The sequence below is a fragment of the Drosophila bipectinata genome, chromosome XR, assembly GCF_030179905.1.
Source record: "Drosophila bipectinata strain 14024-0381.07 chromosome XR, DbipHiC1v2, whole genome shotgun sequence".
NCBI classification, from domain to species: domain Eukaryota; kingdom Metazoa; phylum Arthropoda; class Insecta; order Diptera; family Drosophilidae; genus Drosophila; species Drosophila bipectinata.
In genome coordinates this window covers 24,126,429-24,151,056 of record NC_091735.1, presented here as the reverse complement: position 1 = coordinate 24,151,056, position 24,628 = coordinate 24,126,429, and the positions used below count along the sequence as shown (strand labels likewise).

The 24,628-nt window shown below is 33.9% G+C and overlaps 2 protein-coding genes across 3 annotated transcripts; one reads left to right on the top strand and one right to left on the bottom strand.

The window, feature by feature from the left end:
* Positions 1 to 1,687: 1,687 nt before the first annotated feature.
* LOC108129984 (uncharacterized) lies at positions 1,688 to 2,788 on the top strand. Its single transcript, XM_017248315.3, has 2 exons — positions 1,688 to 2,247; positions 2,310 to 2,788. Exons 1-2 carry the CDS (start codon positions 1,852 to 1,854, stop codon positions 2,544 to 2,546), a joined length of 633 nt encoding a protein of 210 aa, XP_017103804.2. The 5' UTR covers positions 1,688 to 1,851; the 3' UTR covers positions 2,547 to 2,788.
* A 5,035-nt stretch (positions 2,789 to 7,823) lies between these two features.
* On the bottom strand, positions 7,824 to 24,014 carry Myc. Of its 2 annotated transcripts, none has more exons than XM_043213224.2 (3): positions 23,203 to 24,014; positions 20,552 to 21,748; positions 7,824 to 12,370 (listed from the first exon to the last, which is right to left on the bottom strand). In XM_043213224.2, exons 2-3 carry the CDS (start codon positions 21,711 to 21,713, stop codon positions 11,418 to 11,420), a joined length of 2,115 nt encoding a protein of 704 aa, XP_043069159.1. In that variant the 5' UTR covers positions 21,714 to 21,748; positions 23,203 to 24,014; the 3' UTR covers positions 7,824 to 11,417. The 2 variants fall into 2 exon arrangements, with proteins under 2 accessions (XP_043069159.1, XP_070132537.1); XM_070276436.1 differs by having other exon boundaries at positions 12,117 to 12,364; positions 20,548 to 21,748.
* Between the last annotated feature and the right edge of the window lie 614 nt (positions 24,015 to 24,628).

Here is a 24,628-nt window from a genome sequence, read left to right as displayed (position 1 = left end):
TTATAAAATAATTATACAATATATATGTTATAAGGATATTAAGGCAAAGGATTTTGCAATGACAAAATCTTTCCCAGCAAAATCTTTACCTTTGCCAATTTAGATTCGATTGTTAAGATGAATCAAAATTGATCAAAATCCTGAGAAAAAATATTCTAAAGATTTTTTGTCCATTTTTCCTGATGGGATCCCTTGAAATGGGGTTTTCCCCTATAGGGCCAACGGTGATGGCTATATCTTTTCCAATTCTCATCCGATTCTCAAGCGGAATACCTTAAACGATTTGTCGATCGATTCTCCACCATTCTGCATCGAAATCCCGTGACAAAATATTTTTCAGATTTTTTGTCCATTTTTCCTGATGGGATCCCTTGAAATGGGGTTTTCCCCTATAGGGCCAACGCTGCTGGCTATATCTTCCACAATTCTCATCCGATTCTTAAGCGGAGTACCTTAAACGATTTGTGGATCGATTTGCTACCATTCTGCATCAAAATTCTGAGACAAAATATTTTTCAGATTTTTTGTCCATTTTTCGCGATGGGATCCCTTGAAATGGGGTTTTCCCCTATAGGGCCAAAGGTGATGGCTATATCTTCCACAATTCTCATCCGATTCTCAAGCGGAATACCTTAAACGATTTCTGGGTCGATTTGCTACTATTCTGCATCAAAATTCTGAGACAAAATATTTTTCAGATTTTTTGTCCATTTTTCCTGATGGGATCCCTTGAAAATGGGGTTTTCCCCTATAGGGCCAACGGTGATGGCTATATCTTCCACAATTCTCATCCGATTCTTAAGCGGAGTACCTTAAACGATTTCTAGATCGATTCTCCACCATTCTGCATCGAAATCCCGTGACAAAATATTTTTCAGATTTTTTGTCCATTTTTCCTGATGGGATCCCTTGAAAATGGGGTTTTCCCCTATAGGGCCAACGGTGATGGCTATATCTTCCCCAATTTTCATTCGATTCTCAAGCGGAGTACCTTTAACGATTTCTGGATCGATTTGCCACCATTCTGCATCAAAATCCTGAGGAAAAATATTTTTTAGATTTTTTGTCCATTTTTCCTGATGGGATCCCTTGAAAATGTGGTTCTCTCCTATAGAGCCCACCATGATGGCTATATCTTCCCCAATTCTCATCCGATTCTCAAGCGGAGTACCTCAAACGATTTCTAGATCGATTCTCCACCATTCTGCATCAAAATCCTGAGGCAAAATATTTTTTAGATTTTTTGTCCATTTTTCCTGATGGGGTCCTTTGAAAATGTGGTTCTTTCCTATAGGGCCCACCATGATGGCGATATCATCCCCAATTCTCATCCGGTTCTCATGCGGAGCACCTTAAACGATTTCTAGATCGATTCTCCACCATTCTGCATCAAAATCCTGAGACTAAATATTTTTCAGATTTTTGGTCAATTTTTCCTGATGGGATTCCTTGAAAATGGGGTTTTGCCCTATAGGGTCCACAGTGATGGCTATATCCCAATTCTCATCTGAGTTTTAAGCGGAATATCCCTAAAGATTGGTATAAATCTTTAAATCGACAAATCGGCATCGAAATTTAAAAAGGAAATATCTTTTACATTTTTTGTCAAATTTTTGGAGAAAATTCCTTGAACATTTCAAAAATTAAATGGCCATGAGAAAGTTTTCGGATTTCAAAGTAAAACAAGATAATCATTAAACATTTTCATTGGCAGTCAGCCTGATCAAATGTATACAAATAAATACATAAAATTTAGAACTGGAAATCATAAATCCAACCAAAATATAAATAAAATTCTTCAGTAATTTGTATAAGTCGGGACTACACCAATAATAATACCCGAGTCTAACGATGTTCGAGCTTCACCAGATAAAAAAAATCAATAGGGGGCTGATGCGGATTTTCCATCGGATCTTTTTTCGCAACGAATTCCCTCCATACTCAATATGGGAATTTTGTCCGATGAATCGCTGGAATCAAGTCGTGGATGTCCTAAGATACTATAGTCTTTGCCGTGCCGAGTGGTTTCCGTATATATACTGGACAGTACTGCTATGCAGCTGCTTGGGATTCTTTTGCAGCTTACGGGAACTTCGTATGGTGTGGATAACTCCTTGCCAAAAGTTGAAGATGTGGCGCAATCGTCAATTCTATATCATAAGTCATCGTCGTCTACGTCAGGCTCGACTTGCTGGCTCCGTAATATCCCTAATCTCATGGATTCTACTACTCATTGGCATTACACAGGTACGTATGAATATGGTAGGATAATATATCTTATAGCTGGATATATATCCCCACCTTTTCAGAGCTCTCCTCTTTTGATGTGGCCATGGCTTATCGTAACCAGCATTGTCATGTTCACCGAATGGTTTATCTGGGGCTTTGAAATCGTCACCGGGCGAGTGTACATCGATTTTCAAACTGCGATATCTCTGCTTCTGCCGGTCTTTCATCTTGCGATGGTGCGTTGCGTGCAAGGGGTCTATAATGCGGATGAACGGGATTCGTGTTTTTGGGACCTTGTCTCACATTGCAATTGTTAGGACCAAAAAGAATCTCACAAAACTATTGCCAAAAGAAGCTTATCCCAAAACCAAACCGATCCTAAAGTCCGATCCGATCCGATCCGATCCGCTGCCGAATGTCATCATTAAATAAAAGGTGCAGGGCCAGCATAATTGTATCTCAACCTGCATTAAGTTCAATTAACTTGGCGGCGGCAACACGCACACACCAAAAGAAAGGAAAATAAAATAAGCCCTTTAAAGTTGAGGGGCCCTAATCAGTTTTTAGTTTTCAGTTACGAGGTTCCCCCTCGGGGTTTGGCAAGAGCCGGGTTTCGTCTTGGGGTACGGCACGGGCCTAGCAAGCAAACACCTTGCCAACATCATATCATCCTACCTTTTGGGCCCTTTCCCCCCCACCCTTTTAACAACTCTGGAGCGCACTCTTGGAAAACACTCTACCATGAATTACATTGGGAAATTGTAGAGACTTTTGCTTAAAAATAAAAACTTCTAAAAAAAAAAAGGGTTTAAAAGTTGAGAAGATATGAAATATCTTTTTCAACGTACTAGTTTTAAAAAATTCCTTGCCAATTTTAATTAATAAAGAATATAAGAAAAGGAAATGAAAAGCTAACGTACCCCTTTGATGAGTCAGGGCATTTAAGATAATGTGCCTTCATTTCAACACTGTTAACTTCATCGATTGGACCTTAACTTGCACCTGTTGCAAGTTGCCTGAAATTTTGCAAAAAAAACAAAGACTTCTTACTGCAAGCTGCAAGCCACCGAAATCTATACATAATTAAAAAGCAAAAACCAAAAAAAAATATATATACTGAGAAGTAATAAAGGAAAAAGCACGCACAGGACCAGGGATGCCCGAAACAAGAGGGTTTGGTCGGCTCGGCTTCTCATCTGTCCAGACCAGTTATGTGACATTCGAACCCCCCAGAAAAAAAAACAACAAAAGCAACAATACAACAACAAAAAATACAAAAAAAAAGTTTAAGAAATAAAATTACAGCTGGCCTTTGGGCGAGGCATCTTTGAGTTGCATCTGTCCGTTGAAGAAAAAAAGAAAAGAAATCTGCCAAGGAAGTTAAGAAATAAAATTGAAAATAAGAAGATTTAAGCTTTAAAATAGGCATGGAAAAATTAGGAAAAAAGTGGTCGTCATTTTGTCATGTGTTATATATTTTATTTGATTAAGATATAAGTTCAAAATTGAACCCAAACCCCCTCAATAGAAACCCAAATTCTTGTGTGTGGCTCTGGGCTTTTCTTTTCTTTATTTTTTACTTTCTCCACTTTCCACATTTCCATTTTCTCACAATTTATATTTCATACAAAAGTTGTCTTTCTTAAGCTCATCCGTCCGTCGTCCTTCGTCCTGTGAAACTATTTTCCATTTTATTTTTGTATTTTTTTTGTTCATTACGTATACGCCTCGCTAATTACAAAATTTGTTAGAGTTCTATTAAGTTATTAAATATATATATAAATTTATATATATATATCATACATACAATTTGTTGTTTCTTGCTTTCTAAATATATATATATATAATATATAATTGAATATTTTTTAAGTATATGGTGTATATTTTATATTTGGATTCAATAATTCTTAATTTTTTGATATTTTTATCGTTTTGTATAATAAATGTATATACGAATTGGTGTGTGTGTGTCTGAGGGTGTGTTTGTATGTGTAAAACACATTTATTAAATATTTTCGAAAAAATACAAAATTTACAAAAATTTCTCTCTTATTTTTTTTGCTTCCTTTTTTTTCTTTCTGGCAAATTTTTTATATTTTGTTTTTTTTTTTTTTGGTTAGTTTAACTATTGAAGCCTGTTTAATGTATTTTTATAAATCTATTTTTTTTGTTTATTTTTTTAAAGCTGTATTTTGTTATAAGCAGGGTTTCTTTTAATGTATTTTGGGGTTTTTGTTCATAAATTTTGTTTCTGTCATTATTTACATACATTTTTTCTTCTAGGACTATTTTGTACTTTTGATTCTGCATTGCCTTTAGTGTTTCCATTTTTTTTGTCAAATTTATATTTTTTGTGTGTTTTTTCAAGACGACCTTGATGTCTAGCGAATTTCCAGTTCTTGCCAGTTCAAATCAAAAAAATGTAGGCAATAAATTAACCAAAATATACGCTAAACAAATGACAGAAATAACTTTTACACACATGCGCAAAAAATAAAATTAAATAAAATGGTTTAAACGAAATTCGCTTTTAGCAGAGGCGTTTAAATTTATGAATTTCGCCATAAGTGTATTAAAAAAGAACTAATAAAAATATATGGGTGGAAAAAAAAGAAACAAGTCATGGATAAAACAGTGATTTACTGGCCGTGTGAACTGTGACATTAAACAAAAAATTAAAGCCGTGATTGTGTTAAAAATTGTGCAAAAATGAAAAAACTGCTATTTCCAGGGGTCACAGATCATTTGCCAGTGATGATGATTGTGATTATGAATCATGGGGGGAAACGTGACTTTTTTTTACTTTAAAATATTTAAATAATTCACGCAAAACAAATCATTAAAATATAAACGATCATTTATAAACTTTTTCCGCTTTAAAAGCTTTAAATTCACAAATTAAAAAGTGACCTTTTTTAAATTATTTTCATAATAATCCATTTTTTTATGTAGGTTAATTATTTTTAATTTAGTTCTTAAAAAAAAACAATTCTAATAATAATTAGTATATTTTATGTGATAATTTAAGTAATTTAGGAACAATTTAAACTTCCAAGATGAAAACCGTAATAAACCCATTCAAAAATAGAAAAGCAAAAGTCAAAAAGATCAACTTAAAAAAAAAAAAAGTAAAAGAGATAAACAAAAGCGGTAGCTATTAAAAAAAAACCAAAAACGCAGACGCAGTCGCAGCCGCAGCGCAGCCGGCGTGACCTTCACCCAATAAAGCGACCGACCGCGGTCAGAGTGTACAAAAAAAATAAAAAAAAAAAATTGTTGCTGTTCTTCTTGATGTTTTCTTTTTTTTTCCTCATTTATTTTTTGTTTCTTTTTTTTTGCAGTTAAACAATTGTGCACGCCAATTTTTTTTTTGCCTTTGTTTTGCTTTGCACGTTTGTTTGGATGAATTTGTCGGCTACTTATCTGGATACCCTGTCTTTTTGGGGGCAATATTACATTTTTCATAATCCATATAGGCAGCATATTTCCCATAAGTTTCTATAAAATTTTTCATTAAAATAAATACTTCAAACAAGTCTAGAAACCTAACATATTTAATTAACTAATTAATTCCAAAACATTGCATATTCTATTTACAACAAAAAAAAACCTCAAACCTAGATTAAATTTATTAAAAACTCTTTTATTATATTCTAGAAAACGTTTCATCCAAAAAAAATTTAAACATTTTTCGAACATTTTATTACTGTATCATATTTTATAAAAAATTTTAATTGTTTGGATATTTATATTATTAAAATTACAAAATAAACTCACATAATTTAAAGAATTTCTTTAAAGCATTTTAAAATATGAAAAAAATTTAATCAAAGCTTCGTGTTATATTTTTCCTTCTATACAATATAATAAATATTACTTACACATATATTTTCTTTTATAAAATTTACAAAATAAATAAATATTTACCAAATTTAAAGAGCATCTTTAAATTCGTGGTATACCTTTCTCTGAAGCTTAATTCACTTAATGAAAAAAAAAGAAATTGCAACAAAAAAGGCAACCGGCAACTGAAACTGAATGATTGTAGTAAAAAATGAAAACAAAAACCTACAACAATAACAAATGCCAAATTCGTATAAATGAAATTTTATTATATTATTATCGTGATTGTTGTTAGTGTTGCTCCCATTGTCGTTTTGATTTCATTAAAATTTTTGTTCGCCGGTGAAAAACAAAAACAATGGCAAAAACAAAAATTGCAACCGAATCAAACCGCAAAACAAAATCAAAACAAACTTTGATTGAATTAAGTTAATATGTCTGGAGGGCGTGATGACGGAGCGAGGCGATGACACCCCGGGCGTATACTTGATTAGAAACGGCGACAAAAGCAATTTCCCAGCGCCCCACGCCCCCACAGCCCCCCTTTGGAAATTACCCACAAAATGAATCACTTTGGTATGAATCATAATAAATTGGTAACGAAAGTGACAATAAAAACTAAAAATAGAAAATCTAACAGATAAAAATAGGCTTAAATGAGATTTAAAAGTATTTACATTTTTTCTAAGAAATCTTTTAAATAAAAATCAAAGTGATTTTAAAAATAGTTTATGCTTTTTTTTGGTATAAAAAATTGAATTTCTAAACCATTTTTGAAATTAATTTTAAAAATGCTGAAAAACAAGAAAAGTCTGCTCACTTTTCTGAAAATTTTCAAAATAATAAAAAACCACAACAAGCGGAAATAAAAACAAAATAAAAATTGATTTTTTTCTTGGTATGTTGAAATATTTTTATTGTATAATTCCATAATCATAAGGTTTTGCAAAAAAAAATAGTTAAACGTTTTGTTTTTCTATATATATATTTCTTTTCTTGTTATATATATAATAGTGTGTATATATATATAGGTGTGTGTGTGTGTGTATGTTGTTTTTATATATAGTTTATATATGTAAGAGGTACATAAAATGTAATTTATTGTGTTTTCTCATTTTTTTCTCTTTCAATTTTTTTGTTGAATAATTTTTCATGTATTTTTTATTTTTCATTAATAAGTAACTACATAACGAGTTAAAAATTATCATATAATATATTTATATAGTTGTTTAGCTTGATTTCTTGGTAAATCTGTTTTGCCATCTATATCATGAATAGTTCTTGATTTTGCAATTTTTGTTTTTTATACATGCACATATTTATTTATTAATTAAGCAATAACCAAAAAATAGAACATATTTGCTTTGTGAAGAACAATCAAATCATAGAATTTATTTTTCAAATATTTTTTTCCAAATAAAATCGTTGTTGTGAAAATATTTTAATATTTCAATCATGCTCGTCTATAAGTTCCATATTTTTTCCTTCAATGTATTAACATGTTTTATTTTTTTTTTTTTAGGAGTTTTTATTTTTTTAAATTGCTTAATTTCAAATAAATTTTTGTGTAATAATATGTGTGTAATAATAAATTTTAACAACTAATTCAAATAGTAGTTTGTGTGTATACATAATATAAAAAATTTCATAATCATAAAAAATATATATATATAAACATAAAAACATTAGTTGTTTTGTTTTTTTTTTCTTTTAGTTTTTGCTTTTTTAGTTATACATTTAATATAAGAAAAAAATGTTGAATTTTTTTTGTTTTTGTTTGCGAGGATTTTGGTTTTGGTAATAGTTTTTCTTTTTTATATTAATTGTTTGTTTTTGTTTAAATCGAAAATAAAGAGTAATCTTTAAAAATGCTTTTTCAGTTTTTGCTTGTTTTTTTTTTTTTGAATTTTTGTTTTGTTTTTGTGGTAACAATAAATTAAAGGACTCAAACTTAGAAAAGGACTGGCTTTTCTGGTTCTTTGTTTCTGGTTTTACTTTTTTTTTTGTTTGTTGTTGTTTGCTTTTGTTTATTGTATCGTAAATTTGTACGGTTCTTGTTTTTTTTTTTTAATTTATTTTTGTTTTTAGATGAAATTAAAGAAGGAAAACGAGGTTTGTTTTTGTTTAAACTATTTCTTGGTTTGTATGTACTATAGGAAAATAGGTGCATTTGTGTATGTGTTTTTTGTGTTTGTTTTGTGTATAATATAGGTATAAGTGTGTATGTGTATTGTGTGTTTGTTGTGTTGGTTTTTGTTTTTGTTTGTTGGTTTATTGAAGTTTTGTTTTTTGTTTTCGTTTCGGTTTCGCGTTGTACATTTCGCTTAAGTCTATTGCTTTGAGTTTTCTCTCCGGGTTTTTTTGTTTTTCTATAAAAATAATTCCTTCTTATTTGGGTTTTTGTTTGTAACTATTTTTGTTTTTGTAAATTTGCATTTTTAATATATATATCTTTCTATGTTTCGTGTGTAACTATTATTTAACGAGATTGCTATTTACAGTGTATATTTTATTTCTCTTTATTTTCTTCTTTTTTTTTTGTTAACAATTTTTTTGTTGTTTTTTTTTTTAGCATAGAAATAATAGTTAAATAATTAAGTCGTGCTTGTTTTTAGTTTTTCTTTATATTTTGCCTTTGAAAAAAAATCTATTTTTTGCGGCGGCGTAATGATTGAAGAAAAAAAATTGAAAATAAAAATCAAAAATATATGTTTCATGTTATCATACCTAAATGATATTGCTATTAATAGACAAAAAAAAATATAGTATAAGAATTGTATATAATATATGGGTATATAGATTTATAGTAGTATTGGTACAAAGCCTAGAAACTCACATTGAAAAAAAACTTCGTTGAAACGTCCTATTTTTTGTTGTTTTTTAATTTAAATTTAAAAGAAATTTCGATCTCATTCTTTAGGACAAGTTTTTTCTTCTGGTCATATCATGTGTAAATTTTTTTCTTTCTGTGTATCTAAACCTAAATAACAGTTGACATTTCCTTAGAATCGTTTCGTTTCTTTTTGTTTTTTTTTTCTAATGCTCTTTTTCTTATGCGTTTTTAACTTCATTCGCTTTTTTTATGCTTCATCATGTATATATATATATATATATATATATAGTTTAGTTATAGCAGATATATATATATATATATAAAGTGTATGTATATTTAGATGCATGTAAACAATTGGTATATAATCGTTAATCATATATAACATATTGCCAAACGGCAATAACTTATTAGCAAAAAATCGACAGTTAAACAGCTCACAAAAGTTTGAGTTTCTTTTTTCGGGGGGGTGGGTGACGTGGGTTTTCATTTCTCATTTTTATCTCTGGATTATTATCAAGTCTGGATCATATTTTATCATCATACTACCATCATCATCCAACATCAACACACACCTCCAACAACAACAGCAAACTTTGCAGCCAATTTTTGTATTCCTTCTCTCCTCCAATCTCACTCGCTCTCTCTCTCTCTATCTCTATCTAACTATCTTTACCCTCTTTTTTCGTTAAGGGTTAGATACCACTATTAAATAGTTTATATTTTTTTTTGTTTGTTTTTAAAGTTTACTTAATTCCTTTGTTTTTCGTTAAGTTTTGCGCATTTCATATGCATAGTTATCAGTTTTTAAAAAAATATAATATACCTAATTATATATAGCGTTAAACAAAAAAAAAAAAGAATATATATATATAGTAATATGATTGTAAAACGGTTGACTATATACACATACTATATAGGTTGTATATATAGTACTATATATATATATGTTGCATTCATATTTGAATTCTTCAAATATATAGCAAAGTAAAAAAAATGTATTTTTCTGATATAGGCAGTAGAGTTCAAGTGTTTTTGTTGTTTTTACGGGTATAAATATTAAAAGCGTTTCTTCTTTTCATAAATCATCATCATTATCATCATCGTCATATAAGATATATAGATAATAGCAGGGATCTTGAGGGTTTAAAGCAAAAGCAATTACAGAATAGTTAGGGTTTCTTTCTTTCTATGCGTCTTTATAGGGATTATAGATTTCATTATATATCTTTTGGATCCAAGCGCGCATATACATGTGTATAAAAAAAAAAGAGATATATATATATGTATGTACATTTGGTTATAGTAGTTCATGATTACTTTTATACCAATGACAATATATATATATGTATATACTTCCGAAAGTAAGTTTAGTTTGTTTTTTTTTTTGAAGCCGGCTCTCTGAGTTTTGCAACCAAAAGTTCTACTTTTAGCTATACTACGTACATATCCTATAAGAAAGCTATATATATATCCGTATATATAGATCCTTATGCTCTTCACTCTTTTCTTTTTGTTTTTCGACTTTCTCTTTGCCCCTTTCTTTCTTTCTTTCGTTCTTTCTTTCCTCTTCCTATGTTTTGTGGCTCTTTCGTTGTAACTTTTGTCTGTTTTCCGTTTCCGTTTTTGTGTTTTTCTTTTTTACTTTTTACTCCTTTTCCTTTCCCTTTCTTTTTTCTCCTTCTCTTCCCTCTTCTCTATCATTTCTTATTCATTTTGTTTTCACTTTTCTTCATTGTTTTGGTTCCTTGTCCTTGTTTTTTTTTGTTTTGTTTTTATCTGGTTTTTTGTTTTTGTTGTTGTTGTTTGTTTAATTCATGGTTAAGTAGCTCTAATTTTAAAAAATATATATATATATACGTGTGTTATATACAGGAGGCCTTAACCCTAAAAGCTAAACCCTATAAAAAAAAATAGTAAGCAGCAAACAAAAAAATATATTATATTTAATGAAAAAAAAAAAAATTAAACTTCAACTTGATTTCATATCAAAAAGAGTCTGTCCTTAAATATTCTTTCCATGATTGTTTTTAGTTTTTTCGGTTTTAAATCGCTGGTTAAGAAAATCATATATATCACATTAAAGAAATCAAATTTTTTTGTTGCTTTTTTTTTTTTTAGTTAAATCACTTGTGTAGTCTGGGGGGAAGGGAGGTATATTATACGAATATAATAAAAGCAAGCCCGAAAAAAAATTCCTAAAATATAAATCCTTAACATAGCCTACCAACTGATATTGAAGTTCAATAAGAAATTAGAGCAAAAAATAAAAAAAAAAAGTTAAACAAACGCTTAAGGTCAAGAGCGAAAAAAATAGAAGATTTTAAAAAAAAAATCGATTATCAAAATCGATTGAAAAAGTCGACAAATTTTGGAGGAAAAAAATATATATCCTAGTAAAAAAAAAAAATTTATATATATCTGAATATATCCTAAGCACTTGCTAGCCTAGGTACGCCGCCGCTCCCGCAGGATTGGGAGCCTGCTCCTTGTCATAAGAACGAGGAACACAGGACTATCCACTGACGGACACCGCCGTCTCTTTCTCCCGCTTCATGGCCCTCAGCCTGGCGAGGATCTCGTGCTGCTCCTTGAGACGCTTGTGCAGCGCAAACTTCTGGCTGCTCAACTCCTCCTCCTCGCGGGTCAGCTGCTCGCACAGCTTGGCCGCCTCCCGCAATATATTCACTTTGGGTGCCCGCTCCTTATCCCGAATGGTGGGAATCTGTTTCTTCAGTGCCTCGAACAGATTCTTGAGACCGATGCGACGCTGTCGCTCCATATCGTTGTGCTGGTTACGCTTCTCGATCGTATCCGCCTCGTCCAGGCTGTACTGTTGCTGCTGCACCTGCTGCTGCTGATGGTGGTGGTGCTGGTGCTGGTGCTGATGGTGCTGCTGGCGGGATCCAGCCGCCGACATGCCCGTCGAGTTCTGACGCACCAGGACCATATCATGGCTATCACCGGCACTGCCGGTCTTCTTGCCGCGGCACTTCTTGCTGGCCATCATACCCGATGCCGTCGTCGTCGCCATCACATCCCGGGGGCATGCCGCCTTCGTCAACGATGTTGCACCGTTTCCACTGCTCACCTTCACAAAGTAACGCTTGCGATTCTTTGAATTATTATTGGTGGTGGCACTGCCGAAGCCAGAACTGGAGCTCGAACTGGAGCTGCTGGAACTGCTCGAGCTACTCGTGTTCACGTTGGGGAAGTCAAAGCTGTGCTGTACGGGTCCGGATGCAAACGAGTAGGGTGTGCTCGAGGGCGAGGGATAACGGGAGTTGGCTACCGATTTAACGGGACTACTGCTAGCCGGCGTATATGGCAGAGTGTATTCATGGTTCTTGGTCTGATCGTCACGGGAGATCTTGTCGGATATTTTGGATTGTAAGGCGCCCATGACATGACACGAGGGATTCGTGGGCAGGTTCTTGTCCGTGTAGGATACCACATCGATTTCTTCATCTGTAATTGAAAAGAATATAAAAGAAATGATGAGAAATTAATCGACATTTATCGATAAAAATCGATAGGTGTAATTTAAGCTTGAAAAATCATCAACTTCGGTAGTAACTAGATAGTATTTGAAGTGCTAGTAAGTCCATCATGATTAGAACTATCAATTCCTTAGATACTTCTTATCTATTAATCGATAATTTACCGATTTAAGTAAACAGTTATCTTAAGAACTCTTCTGAAGCAAAAAGCAACCTCAACTCATGTATCTTTCAAGCATTTCCTTTTATAATAAACCAATTTAGCTGAAAACTATATATCAACTAGAAATTCTATTCATTATCCTCCACCCTGCCTCTATTTATATAGAACGTTTCTTCTTCTTTCAAGCTAAAAACTAAAGCCCCGCAAATGTTTTTCTTTTGCGCAAGTTTAATGACCCTTGGCTAGAATTATGGCTTAAATGGGTAGGTAGTAGGATGGTAGGATGGTAAATGGTAGTTGGTAGCTGGTATCTGGTAGAATGGGCGTGGCTGGTAAAGCGGATTAGTGTGTCAACGTTTGGGGGCACAAACATATGCCTCGTCGTATGGTGGCCCGTATCTTGTATCTTGTGTGAGACTTCAGGAAGCAATAGATTTGCACGGATTTCAATTTCAAGTGGCAAACACAGAGAAGTCGACGACGTCGCCGACGACGACGACGACGCCCTTTTGTTTTTCTGTTGACGTCATGGGTTTGTCTCCAACATTTTTTTTTGTTATTATTTTATTTGCGGAATTCCGCCTAGCAACAGACAAAGAGAAAGCATTTCGAGAAAAGAGAAACAGAAACTGCCTCTAGAGTCTCTTTCCGTTTTTATTTTATTTTATTATTATATTTTTTTTTTGCTAATTTAATGTTTCCGTTGCAACATTGTGGCTTGGAAAAGTCTATGCTCACACACTTGTAAATAATAACTCGCTAAAGGAATGATTAAAAAAAAAATAAATTAAATAATAACCAGAGTTAGTCCAACTGTTTAAATAAAATATTTGCCTTTAAAAGCAACTTTTTTTTTAAATCAACTGTGCAAGCATGTTGATAAAAAAAAAAGCGCATGGCAACAAAATAAATAAATACAAAAATTAAAAAAAAAACAGGTGGATAGAGGAGTAAAAACTGCTGACAAGTGCAACAAGTTGCAAGATCAAGTGCATGGGAGACTTGCAACACAAGACCAGAAATAAAATAAAATATAGAAAAAAAAACAGGAGACAAAAAAAACCTACCATCTGGAAACCGCAACGAAATCGAAACCTGCCACAAGATGAGTGAGAACGAGATGCAGCAACAAACTTGCAGCATGACTCAGAAAAAAAAAAAAAACAAGAAAGGAGTCAAGACAAGTTCTCTGGGTTTTTTCTCCTTTTTTTTATATTATTTTTTTTTTTTTGCCAACGTCATCATTCCACTTTGGCTAGACAAGCTACAGACCACCAAGATTACCAAATCCCCCCCTTAAGACTTTTTTTTTTGTCGCGGGGGGAACCTTGGAATGCCGTCGGCCATTTTTCATTAGTAATGCGCCAAAGGAGCTCACAAAAAAAAAAAATAAGATAAAATAAAATAAAAATAAAAGAAAAGAATGTCTACGAGAAGAGTCAGTGGATTCTGTGGAATGCCACAAAAATGGTCAGCAAAAAATTCAGTTTGGGGCAAAAAGCTTAAGAATTTCAAAAGGAAATATTTATTTTTATAAATTTTAGAATGAAACAACAATAAGAACTTAATGAAATATAAAACCAACCACTCTCACAAATAATCAAATAATCAAAACAAAGCAATTTGCAATTATTCAACAACATAGGTACTTCCCCCCCCCTAATTTTGCACCAAAATTTTCACCCTCACTTTTCGAAAAAGTGCATCTGCTTTAAAAAAGTGCATTTGCAAATGAAAATAAAAGCAAATAATGCAAAACTAGGGTTGCAAAGAAATGAGCTTTTTTTTTTTTTGTTGTTGTTGCCTTAGTTAACTAACGGTTATTCCGCGCACAAATCGCTTCACCAAACATATACATATATACCTTTTGAAATATATGTATATATATACACAGATATATCTCCATGAATCGAAACCAGACAAACTCGTTTGCTGCATTAAGATACAAGAAACCGAAGAAGCAGAGGGAATAACAACAACAACAACAAAAACCAAACAAAGCAACTTTTATTTTTTTTTTTTTGTTTTTTTATACGAGACAGCGGTAGCAGCAACTTTTGTTGCTAAGCGAGAAGCCAAGATCAAATCGTAATAATAAAGCCAGTGAGACGACAGACCCAGAAACCAAACCAGGTCTATATACTACACTATAAAAAAAAAATATAATACTTCTATCGAAATGAAACTTGTCTAAAAGGTGTATTATGATGTTTAAAAAATAAACTTAAGGTTTTTTTTAAATTTATTTCAAGCAACAATAAAGTTATGGCCTTTACTTAGGCCTTTTTTAAGGACTTTTTGGAACCGTTCTTCAAAATATTTAAATTTTTTTTGTTGAGTTGATGTACCCTCTATGAGAGAGCATCAGAAATGCCAAAGAGGAAGCTGTCTGTTGATTACAATTGCAAATAAAATGCACACACGCCGCCACATGTTGCGCAACTTTTGTCAGGAAAAGGGGCGGTACTTACACATATAGACAAATATATATATCTATAGGTATATATATATGTTGATAACGCCACAGACGCCTTTTGCCCTATAAAATTAGCATATAGAAGGGTGAAAGATGCAAAAGAAGAAGAGCTAGTGAGATGCGGACAGACAGACCAAAAGGGAGACTCAAAAAAATACAAAATAAAAAAAAGGGACAAGTGCATCATCAATAAAAAAAAAAAAAAGAGGAGAAAAGTAAATGAGATGTATCTCTACTGCATTGAAATATACCGCCCGCCCCAGCTCAAGGGTTAAGCTCTCAATCTAAATTATTTTCCATTTCAAAACGAAAAAACGACAAAATGATGTAATACAGACAAGAATTTCAGCCTATAAAATAAGAGAAGCAAATACGACAGTCGAGAAATAAAAAAAAATGGCAATGATAAGTCAGCAAATAGGAAAAACAGTGGGTTAGAAGTAGTAAAGAATTTTTAAGAAAATAAATTAATAAAAAAAAAAATATGAAAATTGAAAAGAAATCTTAAAAAAGTGATTTAAAGAAAATAATTAAATAGAATAAAAATGTTTTTAATTAATAAGCAACCTTAACAAGCTTTATTACTTCAAAGTACCCCTACTTTACCCATCTTGTATTACTTAATTTCTTTTTATTTTCCAACCACTGTGCCCACATCGTTAAATTAAACAAATCCGCTTATTTAACACAGAAGCAAAAAAAGAAAAAAATAAAAAAAAGTCTGGAGACGAGAATATATCAATCGTCGCCTTCCCTTGTAAATTTTGTTTAATAACAAAACGTTTGTTTATTTTTGCTCTGACCGTGTCTGTGACTTTTTATGACATACCTCCCCCTTATTTATTTTTATTATTATTTGTTTTTTTTTTTTTTAGTTCATTAAAAAGGCTTTTAGATGATTTCATATATTTTGTTTATATTAATTGAACAATTTCTTGGGAATTTTTTTTTAAGATTCTTGAAAGAAATTTCGAAATATTCCCACGCACTCCCCCCCTTGTATTTTTGCGTTGGCATTTCGCATGAAAATCAAATAGAATTGCAGGCACCACCAATACCAACAACACATGTTGCACTTTTGCACCAAAAGGTTAAACAACAGACAACAATGCAACATGCAACATCTGCTGGCAACATGTCGCTCAACCGCAAAATCACAAAAACACAAATCGTACTATAGAGGTTATAAAAAAAATAGGGTTTAGGGTAAAAAAAAAAAATATTTAAAAAATAATATTTAATGATCAAATTTAAAATTTTATAAATTAATTTTAATATTTTTTCTTTTTTTTTTTTCTTTAGTTTATTTGAAGTCTTATTTTGTTGGCCTAGATTGTTTATTTTTTTTTTTTTTTTGCTTCCGCTGCTGCTGCATTTGCAGATTTTCCCACGCGCATTTGTTGCAATTTTCTTTCCCTCTCCCACTGTAGTTTTTTCCTTCCTTGGCAAAGAAAAAAAGAAAAAAAAACGTAAAAGAAAATGGGAATTTCATCACACGAGGAAAAGCAGGATGTGAGTCATCAAAGCCTTTGCCTTTTGGCCAAGAAAAGCCCGCCTCCTTTTTTTTTTTGGAAAATGACAAATGTTTTTTTAGCGTCGCAATGCGACATTATTTTTTTTTTTATTGCCAAGCATCATTAATGTAAAAATGTAACTTGCACACATAAATTATGAAAATGCGTCTGGCAACATTTCGGTGGCGTCTCTGCTGTTTTTCCTTTTTTTTTTCGGCAACATTCTTGGGCGTGGATCTTTTTCTATTTTTTTTTCTGTTTTTTTTTTTTGTAAATATTTCTCAAGCAACATGATACACAGCAACATCCATATATATATATACATACATATATAGGCAGGAAATCTCTCATAAACGTTGAAAGGGAGGCTCGTTCGGAAGAAGAAAAAAAAATCGCAGAAAAAAAAAAAGATAAATAAATAAAGCTGTGCCAAGTGCGTGCGAGAGAGAAAGAGAGAGAGAGAGCTGAGAGCTTTGCCCTGTCTCCCTCGGACGCTAACGCTTTTGGCATTTTTATCACCCGACGCCGCTGCCACTGTCGACGTCGCCGCTTTTTCGACCTTGAGCATAACAATTTATTGCTACACGTGTGCGAATAAAGCAACAACAACAAAAGCACCAACTACGACGCAATAGACAGAGATAGCCGAGACGCCAAAGCTTCAGTGGCAGCAGCAGCGGCAGCGGTAGCAGCGCGCGTGAGCGAGAGAGTGTGCGTAAAAGACGCGCCTAGCAACAGTCCCAAGAAACTGCCAAAAACGAAAAAAAAAGCTGAAAACGCGTGAGACAAGCAAAGCAAAAAAAAAAAAAATTATCAAGCATACGCACCATTGTTAGCAGGGGTTTCTGTTTTACAAGGCAAGTTGGAGGTTTAGAAGGTAAAATACTATATTTAATATTTTTTTTTATTTATTAAATAAAACACTAGCCACCCCTTTTAATTTTTGCCATTTTTGTTTTGCTTTCTAGTTTTGCCAAAAAAAAATAAAACAAAGAAACTGAAAGTGAAAACCGCGCAAAAAAAAATAAAAGGAAATGAAACCCACAACTATTTCTTTGTTTTTCTTTTTTCTATTATTATTTGTCGTTTTTTTTTGTGTATTTTTTCTGTTTGTTTCCGTGAGTAACTCTGCTTTTTGGTCATAAAAGTTCTCGATTTTTTTTTATTCTCGATTTCGTTTTCTACGCACTTTTTTTTTCCAGCGCCTGACCTTGGTTCAGTTCATTAACATTTTTCCCAAAAAGCCCACCACGCTCACACACACGCACAATCAAAAAGGTGCGAAATGCCAAAAACCAACACGCACAACAAAAAAAAAAAAAAAAAAAAAAAAATTTGAGGCGCCAACATACGCATGTTGCTCTCTCCCTTCCACTCCCACTTAGCACCCACCCACCCCCACGCACACGCACACGCTCTGACTTTATCTATTGCCGTTTGTGTTGCCAAGTCTTGACCTCTCTCTCCCTCACGTGACACGCCCTCTCTCCCCCTCGCACAATTACCTTTTATATTAATTAGAAGAGTTTCGAACTCAAAAAAACAACAAAAACAATTGCAGCATAGTGATAAAAAAAAAAAAAAAAGTATAGTATTGATACAAGTGCGTGGGGGAAAGGGAGGGAGAATATTTGCTAATCTCCGTCCACGCACCTGATTTTTTTTCCCCTCTTTTTCTATTTCTAGACCGTTGCTGTGCGTAAAAAAAGTGGAGGGGGGGGCGGCGTTTGTGGGAGGTGGGGGGCCGAGAAAATAATCTTAGACCACTTGTGTCAAGTTTTTTTTTTAGTTGCTAAATTAGCAGTGGAAAAATTATGATGTTCATGTGTGATAATAGTTTCTTTATCTTTTTTTTTTTTGCAATAAATTTTAAAAGTAATGGGCGTTTTCAAAAAAAAAATTTTAAAAAGAATCTGTATGTAGAGCGCTTGGTAACAAGCAAAAAAAAAAGCACTGTATGGTGACATCTCTGAGCAAAAGCACAAAAACAAAAACAAAATCATAACAAAAAAGCACACAGACAGAAACGTGCGCGCCTGCAAGATTTGCTTTTGCTTTTTTGTTTTGTGTGTGTTTTTTGTTGCTGCATTTTCGGTTTAACTGCACTCGGCAAATTGCAAACGTGCGCGAGAGCGAGAAAGCGCCCCGTCACAACAAGTGAGCGCATGGTGGTTGCTTTTGCTTTGCTTGCTTTTTCTTTTTTTTTTGTTTTTTTATTATTTACTTAATGGGCAGCAGACGCAGCATCTGTTGGAAAGCTTGCACATTGCAAATAGTAGTAGTAGTAGTAGTAGTAGTAGTAGTAGTTGCAAATGCATAGCGTAGCGTAAGGCGTAGTAGTAAAAAAAAAGAAGAATAATAAAAAAAAGTAAATGATTGACGTGACGTAAGCTTTAGAAAGAGATGAAGCAATGGGGAGGGTTGCTCAATGGCTAGAGAACTTTGCGCGCCAAAAAGAGAGAGGAAGACAATAAACCCGTTTAGGGGAAAATATTTAAATTTTTTGGAGAATTTTAATTTTCTACAAAATTAAATAATTTAAATTTTAAAAAATTAAAGAAAAATTAAATAAAAAAGTCTTCTAAAAATTTCTTTCAGTGTTTAAAAGCCGCCAAAGGAGGAAGGAAAATTTTTGGGAAACCGTTTTGGCCGTCTGCTCCGGGACTGATTCTGCCACGTGGCAGACATCCTTGAAAACAACAAGGATAACACAACAAGAGGGCGTTTAGGGTAAGGCCCCCCCCCGGAAAATTCTTCCCCGTTTTTGGGGTGTTGGCCCCAAAGAGAGGCAGAGAGAGAGTGAGAGAGCAAAGACAGATTCCTCTATATAGTATATATATATATATATATATATATATCGGTGTATATATAGTATATAAATTTTTTGGGCGTATTACTACTGCGCAAGAATATCATCGTCATCCCCCTTTTGGCCGGAGGATTCCTTGCCGGCCTTAGTGATGATGACTTTTGGGAGAGAGGATGACGCCATGAAGCTACTACTACAGCAAACCACCCACAACCCACCCACAGCCACCCCCTTTTTTCCCGCCACAGTTTAATGGCCCCCATGAATGCCACGCGCCACCAACATTCCGGCTCCCCCGAACAGTTGCGGGAAAGCATAAAGGAAAGCCCCCAAAGGCGGCAAAAAGAGCAACAAAAAAAAAAAAATCAATGGAAATGCCACCTCAGACAGACGCTGGCTGAGCAGTCAGCGTCGCTGTCGACGTCGCGTGGGCGTGTGCAACGTAACAAGTTTACTACGATTGCTGTTGACGTAGGCGGTTTTGTAGACGATCGATTTTCCGGCGCCGCCGGTCTCTTTCAGTGTACTTGTATCTGAAATCTTTTTTTTTTTTGCATTTGTATCTGTATCTGTATCCGTGTCTGTGTCTACTTTTCACACCCACACATACAGACACTCACATCGACAAACGGAAGTGCGAACACTAGTTGAATGTGCAACATTCGATGGGCCAGAAGAGAGGTGGTGGGTGGAAGAGTGGAGGGCGGGGGGCGGAGGCCGGACGGTGTGGAAAATTAATCAGCAAACCCACGAGATATATCCTGTTCTATAATTAGTTGATTACTTTTAACGTCATTCGGTTGGTCTGTGACTCCAAATAGAGTGTCTGGGTCTGGGTCTGGGTTTTTATTACATTTTCAAGTTTATTTTTTTAACGACTTTAATTTTAATATTTAAAGTGACCTTTTTTTTTTATTTTTTTATGAAACTTGTCACAGAAATCACCTAAGAGTTCTAGTTTTTTTCATAAAATTGTACTTTGGCGCCCATTTAGAGAAGGATTGTATTAAGCCTTTTTACTTTTTTAAGCTTTTTTTTAGTAAATATTTTAGTTTTAAAATTTAAAATTATGATTTGGTGCTTGTTTTACAAAACTAATCAGAAATTAACTATAAATTCCATTTTTTCTAAAATTTCATTTTGGCGCCCAATTCTAAAAAATTAAAATAAAATATAAAAAAACTCACCAGAATCGGAGGGTGTATCGAGACTGGGTCCATCGTCGACCATATCGTTGCAACGCGTATAACTGTGATCGGTGATGTGCTGCATCATATTGGAGGAGGCTGATCCATGGGCACGATGACTCCTCAGGCGCTGTCCCGGTGCTCCAAAGATGCAGTTCTTCGATGAATTACCATCATCCGAATCGCAATCGGAGCTTGTGGTCGGCGGGGATATGGCCACCGAGCCTTTATTATAGATATCGGTGCTATTGGACTGATCCTGATTGTTCAACACCTCAAGGACATCGGAGATCTGCGGCAGCGGGAATCGTACATTGATCTGACCCTTGCCATTCCCTTGCAGATCCTGGCATATCTGATTGATGCAGATTTGATTGAAACCATCGGGGGATAGCGAGATGTTATTGCTGCCCGTGAGACAGGCGCGAAGATCGACATTGTGCAGGAATTCTGGTGCCGATGGATTGCAGGCGGGGATGCTAATGCCCTCATCGTCCATGCTGTGTGGTGTATCGGGCCTCAGGCAGGGTCGCACCTTCAACTTGGACAGGGACTCGCTAGCTTGGGTGTTCCTCTTGCGGAGGAGACTACCGCCCGGCGGTATCGACTCCTCGTTCAAATTTGTCGTCTGCTGGACGGGCTTGACGTCCAAACGGAGCCTTAGCGCTGCTGAGACTGGCGGGTAGGTGGTAGTTGTGGTATTGGTGACCTCATCCATTGGCTCATCCTTGATATAGACCATCTGGTTGGTCGTCTGTTGTTGTTGCAGATCGTAGGGATTCTGTGAATTGGATACTGCTGCCAGTGGCATTGAAATGGTGTCTGTGTATGAGGAGGCAGCACTGTTGCTACCGCCGGTCATAGCTGCAGCATTGCTGCCATTGTGTATCGCCGGCCACATGCAGTCAGCATTCCGGATGCCGCTCTTGATGTCCTCCTCGTCATGGATGAAGGCGCTGCCCATATAGGGTTCGGTTATCTTGGCCAGATCGCTCGCGATGCTGGGGGGCAGGCCGTTGTTCAACATTAAAAAATCCTCATCTAGAATATCCATCTGACCGATGCTGTTGTCCATCGAGAAATCGAAATCGCTGGACAGATCCATTCCCAATTTTTCAATGGCTCCGTACTCGAGTTCCATTGTGTCCGGTTTAAAAAACATACATATGTCGTCTATATTTCCTGAGTTGGAGCTGTCTGTGGGTTAAAAAAATATTAGATATTTTAATTAAATAATTTTATAATAAAATTTAAATATTTTTCTATTTTTTTTTTTTTAGAATTTTAAAAAAGGAGTTTATTTATCTTCTATTTATATATTTTTTCAAGTTTGTTGTAGATTTTTATAAAATATTTATTATAATTTTAATCATATAAGAATTATTATAATATGTATTATAATTTATTTTTTTATTTGGTTATATTATAATTTTTTATATTTTTATTTAATTTTCATAGCTTTATTATTATTTCATTTATTATTATTTGCTTTTTTTCAAATTTAAATTTTTTTAAAATTATGTTTTAATTTTAATCTCCAAAATATTCACTAAAAATACTCAAGAAAAAAAATAATCCTCATTAAAAAAATTCAATTTACTAAGAAAAAGTCCTCCTCCTCCATTAAAATGCCCTATAAACGATCGCCTATATAACTGAACTATATAATATTTCGATTCGACTGACGTCAGGCAACAGCAACAGCGCTGCTGTCTTTTTGGCGTTGTCGGGTTCTCGGGTTCAGCGCCAAATGTTAAAATGTTATCAAAGGCAAATAAATGCCATATACGCTATTCATTTATACGCTATTAACGGTACCCGGGCGAAGTGCCTTCCAAATCTCCCAGATTCTCTATTCGATGTTCTTCTCTTGACAACAACAGACAACGGTAACCGCGGGGAGCAAGGGGGGGAGGAGCATAAAAAAGGAATCACAAAGTTAGAACGGAAGGGTAGCTACATACTCCTCTGACCTTCAAAACTCATATTCTTCATATTTTGATCTCTTTACGTTCTTCCTCCATTTCCATCTCCCTCTCACTAGAAACCGTTTTTCAAGTGCCGTTGCATTTTGCGAAAAAAAAGGAAAAGATCAAAATTAACGGTTGATCTGTGTTACAGTTAAGCTGTTATATTTAGAACAGAAGCCAAAAAAATATACAAACTTGTAACTTTTTACAAAAAAAATATTATTTTTTGAAAATATTTACTTTATTTAAGAACACTTTTCAAAATCTTTACTATTTTTTTTTTTTTAAATTTCTAGAACACTTTTTTTTTTTTGGAAGAATTTCACCAACCAATGGAACTTCTATAGAACCTTGTGGAAAATTTTTAATTTTCCATTTAGAATTTCACAATATTTTTTTTTTTTATCTTTAATGAATTTTGGTAGACAAACAAAAAAAAAAAAGATTTATATTATTTAATTATTATTTTTTGATTTTTCATTAATTATTTTATTATTTATTTTTGAGTTACAGAAGAAAAAAGAAACAGTTATTTTTGGTTTTCTGCCTTCCACAGAAACCGTTACCATACACTTTACTCTTTACTTCCTTCCAATTTCTCGCCCAAATCTTTATTATTTTTTCACTTTTCACAGAACTTGGGTTTTTATTTTATTTTATTTTGTTTTTTGTTGGACTCACCTTATAGGACAGCTTTTAGATTCCGTTACTGGATCGTTGCGCTGGTGCTGTGTTTGTGTGTGTGTATCCAGTTGTCAGTGTGTTGGGTTGTCTATTCAATTAAATGTAATCCAATTTGGTTAAGTTTTCTAGATACGCCTCTATATCTTATACGTTGTTGTTGCTGTTGTGTTCTCACAAGTGTTGTTGCGCACTTTTTGCGTCAATATTGTGATAATGTTGGGGAGTGTTGAGGGGGATTTCTCAGCAAAAAAAATTTTAACAAAAACACCAAAAAAAGGGACACCAAAAAAAATTTCGCCCTTTTTTCCGCGCGCTTTACCGTTAAGTTTGCAATTTAATTTTTCTGTATTTATTTTTTTTCTCCTTATCTTTCGATCGCAGAGAACTTTCGATTTTTTTTTTGCCGGATTTTGTTTCTATTAGCGTTTTACGTATCACCTTAGAATATGTTAGTTATTTATTAGTTAATTGTTTTCGCTTTCTTGCTAACTTTCTTGTTTCATTTATATTTTTTCTTTTTGTATTTCCTTTTTTTTTCAAATATATTTTATTTAAAATTATTGTAACACCTGCAAGTTTTTTTTTATACTTTTTTTAAATTTTTCTTGCTTGATTTTTATTTTTTTATTTTAGCACTGTTGTTGCATGGGGCATTATTTAAATTGAATTGAATTTTTTTCTTCGAATTAGGTTGTTTCTACATTAAATTATTTATTAATTTTTTTGTCGGGCGGAAAACAGCCAAAAATCCACGAAGAGCCAGTGGTAACGTTCGCTCGTGGCAAAATTCGAAATTCGAAAAAAAAATTTTGTTATTGTTGATGCTTTTAAACGTAGCGGCCACGGCTCCGTCTCTGCTTCTGTTAAATTGAGAGAAAGCAGCAGCGGCGACCGCAGCTATTGCCGGCCTTTTTTTTTGCTTGTATTTTGAACCACCTTGCACCGGCTAACATTCATCTCTCTCTCTTTTGAGAGATTTCCGACTGATTTCTGTTCAACTGAGAACGGCGGCTATGTCTATTAACAGTACATTCTGTTAGTATCTTTGGTTTTGAGCGCTGTTATTGCGCAGCAGCAGAGTTCTCTCGTTCTCTTTCGCCGCCCTGCCTTCCACAATTATACCAGTTATTGCAATTTGCAACGTAATTCCCAAAAGTTTCTATAAAGTTCTACGATTTTAAATGAATTTCATCAGATGTCAATATTTTGTTTGCCATATTAATGAACAACAAAATTAAACAAGTCTCTGTGTCTGTTACAGAGATAGACAAGGAGAGGAGGAGGTTGCAAAGTCAGTGGCAGCGACAGCGGCAGCGGCAGAATTAACAGAGAGCGAGCGCGCGAGATAGAGAATTTGAGTGTTATTCAAATGCCGGTACATGTGCCGGCCGGCAAAAACTCAATCGCTGGCGTTTTGTTTTGC

Bases quoted from the DNA above. Each gene is read 5' to 3' on its own strand.
- LOC108129984 (XM_017248315.3), top strand. From the start codon at position 1,852: ATGTTCGAGCTTCACCAGATAAAAAAAATCAATAGGGGGCTGATGCGG. The intron at 2,248-2,309 runs GTACGTATGAAT...CCACCTTTTCAG, and splicing joins TACTCATTGGCATTACACAG to AGCTCTCCTCTTTTGATGTG.
- Myc (XM_043213224.2), bottom strand. From the start codon at position 21,713: ATGTTTTTTAAACCGGACACAATGGAACTCGAGTACGGAGCCATTGAA. The intron at 12,371-20,551 runs GTGAGTTTTTTT...TTTCAATTACAG, and splicing joins CGATACACCCTCCGATTCTG to ATGAAGAAATCGATGTGGTA.